The 5,372-nt window shown below is 43.1% G+C and overlaps 1 protein-coding gene across 1 annotated transcript in view; it reads left to right on the forward strand.

Moving 5' to 3' along the window:
* Positions 1–5,149, forward strand: part of LOC310856721 (integrin alpha-8-like) — a 29,318-nt gene extending 24,169 nt beyond the window's left edge. Inside the window, exons 10-14 of the mRNA XM_083762193.1 lie at positions 326–439; positions 959–1,072; positions 2,434–2,535; positions 2,940–3,062; positions 3,518–5,149. Coding sequence (XP_083618319.1) covers positions 326–439; positions 959–1,072; positions 2,434–2,535; positions 2,940–3,062; positions 3,518–3,607 — 543 coding nt within the window. The 3' untranslated portion in view covers positions 3,608–5,149. The remainder of the gene's footprint in view (positions 1–325; positions 440–958; positions 1,073–2,433; positions 2,536–2,939; positions 3,063–3,517) is intronic.
* The last annotated feature ends 223 nt before the right edge of the window (positions 5,150–5,372 follow it).

The following is a 5,372-nucleotide window of genomic DNA, read 5'->3' on the forward strand; positions in this document are numbered from 1 at the left end:
AAATTTCTTAACGATCGCTAAATTGATTAACTATGAACATCCCTCTGACAATGTACTGCTTCAAACTGTAGTTCTGGATCGATCATTTAACAATGCACTACTCTGTCTCGTACCAAAGAGACCGAGAGAAAGAGAGAGAGAGAGTGGCAACATAACTTGTGGTGAGTTAGTTAGAACACTAAACAAGCAATTGATGTACTGTAGGTTTAGGGCTATTACAATACATTATTTCAGAACCATTGTCTTGTTAATAAATATTAATAATAAGAGTTGTACTCCAGTATACATTTTACAGTGAGTATTAACGTCTCTCTCTTTCCATCAGATCTCCTCTCTGCAGGATACTCCAGAGTTGTTAGGTTTCTTGAGGAACTCCAGCTCTCCTCGCCGCCACAGACGAGCTGCCAGCGTGGGTCCGAGTTACAGCAGCAAGACGCTGGTAAAAAACAAACCATAGCAAACAAACTCATACATATACCATGTTTGCCTCCCTTTAGCTTACTGTAAACTGTCAAAGTTATTCAGTGAAACAGTATTTTGACAGATTAATTGCTTTTCCTACAGTCGATGTGTTTAAAGCAGTGGTTCTCAAAGTGGGCTCTATAGGGACACTTCAGGATCAGAATCGTTTTATTGTCACGTTACACTTACTTAATTCACACTAGGCATACAAATGCAACTCATCACAACACGTCACATTGAACCCATTTAACACAACAGACACGTTAAAAAGAGGCAAAGCCATTTAAAAACATTAAATGGTAGAGAGAGAGCGGACAACATTGGTTAAAAAAAAGGAAAAGAAAGAGAACATTCAAACTGCGCTATAGATACAATACTATATTAAATAGAACCGGTTCCATTTGTAGAGTTATGGGGGTTCTTGAAATTAAAACGTTTGAGAACCACTGGCATAAAGCATAAACTATTTGGCACAAATCTCTCTCTCTCTCTGTAGAACTGTACTAATATCAGTTGTCTGAGGATCACATGTGTGGTGGGACGATTGGACCGCGGTCAGAGTGCTGTGGTCAAAATACGCTCCAGACTCTGGGTCCATACCTTCTTACAGGTGAGCTAACCCACACACGCACACACACACACACACACACACACACACACACACACACACACACACACACACACACACACACACATGCTCACGCACAAACACACTCATGTGCAGTTGAAACTCAGGAACTGATGCTGATAAACATGAACTTACACAGTAACTGGGCCACGGACATTTTCGGCAGTTTCAAGTGGGCCCTGATCCAGAAAAGGCTGATGAAAAACATGAGGGAAAGCAAAGTTCACTGTAGTGAACTGTACTGTAGTTCCAGATACATACAGTACACTCACACGGACACTGCTACGGTGGGCGATATGGAACAATATATTATCACAATATTTTCCCACACAGTTTCACGACACAAGATATTATCACAATATCTTTCATGTGTTTTTATGGTTATTTTTCAAGTTACTTAAAAGGACGACTTCACCACTTTTCAACCTTCATTATATAATTGGTCCTCGCTAATGATAAAATGCCACAAATTGTTCTTTCTACTCAGTCTGTGTCTCATGGGAGGGCTGTGGGCAGTTCAGAAACCCGTCCACCAGTGACATCACGGGAATCCAAGCTAATTGAAACGATGGTTTCTGAACTGCCCACAGCCCTCCTATAAGACACAGACAAAAACAGGACCAACTATATATGAAGGTAGGTTGAAAAGTGGTGAAGTAGTCCTTTACCAGTACAACCACCTACAAGGTAACAAAAACTAAAAGAAAAGGGATTAACAGGCCATTTAGACAAAAATACTTATTTTTTGGAGAACGAAACCGTCATTTTACAGAAGTGTAAATTAGGACATTGTATCGTCTCGACCATATTTATCACGATATATCGCCCACCCTATAGAGCGTCGCAGTCCCTCCCCCTTTCAGAACAACGAGTGGCCCAGGAAATGAATCTCAATGCATTTGTCCCATAGGCATTTCGTGCTTTATTTATTTAAAGACCTTTTAAGCGTCGTACAAAGCCAACTCTTGTCGTGACAAATCATGACAACACACACAATATTTCGGGCCAAACAAAGAATTAGAAAGTAGAAAGAAACGGCAGGTTACAACACTTTTTTTGTTGTTTTTCTTCTTTGTAATTATTTGTTTGGTAATTATTTTCGTTGTTCTGAAAGGGGGAGGGACTGCGACGCTCTACACTGCTACGCCAACACATCACAGCTCCATCACCTCACACTGCTAGGCTTACGTTAGCAGTAGCACATCACATCCTTCGCTCACACACTGCACACTTAGTAACTTGTGCTTGTGTTTAGTCTGTGATGCATTATTAATGTATGTGTGTGTGTGTGTGTGATTCATGAATGTGTTCTCATGCACTGTACATTGTTGTTGTTTGTGTAGCGTCGCAACGTCCCCTACCTTCTCAACTCCACCGTGTCCTTCATGGTGACGGAGATGCCCTACCGCATCCAGCCCCCCTCCCTACCACAACACGCCACCTCTGTAAGTGTGTGTGTGTGTGTGTGTGTGTGTGTGCGCCAGACATATTGTGTGTTTTTGTGTTTAATGCCCTGCCTACATTGAGCAAAATAAAACAAATAAAAAAATAAAAGCTGATCTATAAGATCTATAGGGTCACATTGAGACCAGTTGTGAGCTTGTAGAACTTTGTAGATCTTTGTGAAAGTGGTCAAGTCTGTGGGTTTTATACATATCTAACCAATGAAAAATAAGAGCTTGTGACTAACACTAAATATAACTACATTGAAAAGAACACAGGCTCTTTTTTTTGTACATTTCCTGAAAAGTAACAGTTTTGTACATGCAAGGTTTCTGCTCGACAGCAATGATAAGTATGTGTGTGTGTGTGTGACTGTGTGTGCGTGCGTGCATGCGTGCGTGTCCAGATGGGGACGCTGGTGTTGTGGGGAACTCCTGATGTGTCATTTGCAGTCCCTCTGTGGGTCATCATACTGGCCATTCTACTGGGTCTACTGGTGCTGGCCATGCTTACACTGGTCATGTGGAAGGTATTGCACATGCGCGCACACACACACACACACACACACACACACACACACACACACACACACACACACACACTGGTCATGTGGAAGGTATTGCACATGCGCGCACACACACACACACACACACACACACACACACACACACTGGTCATGTGGAAGGTAATGCACGTGCACACATACAAACACTGCTATGGACATGACATCCAAAGCGTCCCTGTCACTCTCTTCATATGCGAATGGTCAATGCCCATGTGAAAGTTCAGATCAATTGGTCAACCCACTGAGGAGCAAAAGTGGAGCAATTTCCTTCTTCCAATTGGCTTTGCAACGCAAAGTAGAGTTGGGCCACCCGGAGGGCAGCAAATTCTAGTATAATACACATACTTGCATGCATGCACACACACACACACACATACACACACACACTCAGATGTCCTGTGTGTCTCTGTGTGTTTCAGTGTGGATTCTTCGACCGCGCGCGACCACCAGCCGACGACGACATCTCAGACAGGGAGCAGCTGACGTCCGACCAATCAGCAGATGCCTAGGATTCTACAACAACACAGCTCCTGATTGGTCGATGCTTGACTGAGGGGTCATAGCACCTCCGCAGTGACTTAACCACTTGAACCCCAGCATGACCGTTCTGGGAGGAACAATGGCCAAAAATAGCCCATCTACAAACTCACGAGGTTGTTATAGATCGGTCATTTTGGGCGAAGAGAGTTGGTTGTAGAAGGAGAAGAAAAAGCGGTCCAAGTACAGTTGTGACTCAGGTCCGTTTCTACTGACAATAGAGGGTTTAACCCATTAAGGCCTGAGGCCGATTCTACAACTGTCTTCTACATCAGACACACACGAAAACAGTTTTCGGAAAACAACCTTTGTCAGTGGTGCTCAAACCTTTTCATGTCAAGGATCCCCACAATGATATGTATTTTTTCATACAAAATAATTTGTTCCAGGGACCGCCAGAAGCAAATATCTGAGTTAAAAACATTTGCTGTCAGTCCTGGGATCTGCTGGTTGACTCCACACGCACCCACAGCCGAGCTCCTCCTTCAACTCTACACTGAAACAAATGGAATCTCAAATATATACATATGCTTTTTCGTAAATTAATGACCTACTCGATCATACTGCAGCATCACACATGCTGCATTTGCTCATTTTGAATTTGAATCCTGAAAAGTAACCGTTTTGGACATACGAGCTTTCCACCCGACAGAGACGATGTCAAATGTATTTGTGTTTTAGGACTTACAAGGTGTTAGGTGTTTAAAGGATTGTTCCACCTGGAGTGCCTGACGAGAACAACCAAAGAACCAGCCTCAGTTCAAATTCCATTCAGAAGCCATCAGCACGTACAGTATACAGTATAGTATTACTCTGAAAGTGTACACAGAGTGCCTGTCAGAGTATAGACCTAGCCTGGCATGGCCAGACTAATATCACTGTGGGGGCAATTATTTTATTTAATTTTCCTTTTTTGCAATGGCAGATTTGTCTGGTTTCCAGAGCTGTAAGGGACCATTAGGAACCCTCTCAGGGAACCCTGAGGGTCCCTTGTCCCCACTTTGAGACACACTGCTTACTGCTTTAGGTTTATGTATGCTCCATCATGCAATGCTGTCTGGGTCTGTTCTGTTCAGGGCGTTTCTTCAGTGTAGAGCAGTGTCTCTTAACCTTTTCATTTCAAGTAGCCCCCCAGTTTGATATGCATTAAGCCCATTTGATACGATTAATATTTCTGGGACTCCAATTTAAGAACATGTTTATTGTCTAGACATGATGGTCGGTCATTTGGACCAGAATTCCTTTACTGTCTTTGTGATGTAGTTTTAGCGATAACAGTGACACTGTGATCAAAACAGACATTCTTTTACGTTCTCTATTTGTATTTGCTTGTAATGCTGGTGAAGACGAGCAGTTTGTCATTTAGTTGGGGACTCCCTGGAGCCCCCTTGAGGACCCCTAGTGGTCCCCGGACACAAGTTGAGAACCAGAGCAACAGGACTGAAGACGTGAGAGGACTGCAGCACCACACAGACACACACACACACACACACACACACACACACACACACACACACACACACACACACACACACACACACACACACACACACACACACACACACACACACACACACACACACGCACACACACACACACATTGGAGTGTATGTGTATATATTTATGAATGCTTGTGCAATATTTGGGACGTTGCGTGATACTGCAGCTTGTTTACACTGGCCTTGTTTTATTTCCGGCTCACTGTTGACATGTGTGTATATATAAGTGACTGTTTAG

Source organism: Protomyctophum parallelum (assembly GCF_964188405.1).
Source record: "Protomyctophum parallelum genome assembly, chromosome: 3".
Lineage (NCBI taxonomy): Eukaryota > Metazoa > Chordata > Actinopteri > Myctophiformes > Myctophidae > Protomyctophum > Protomyctophum parallelum.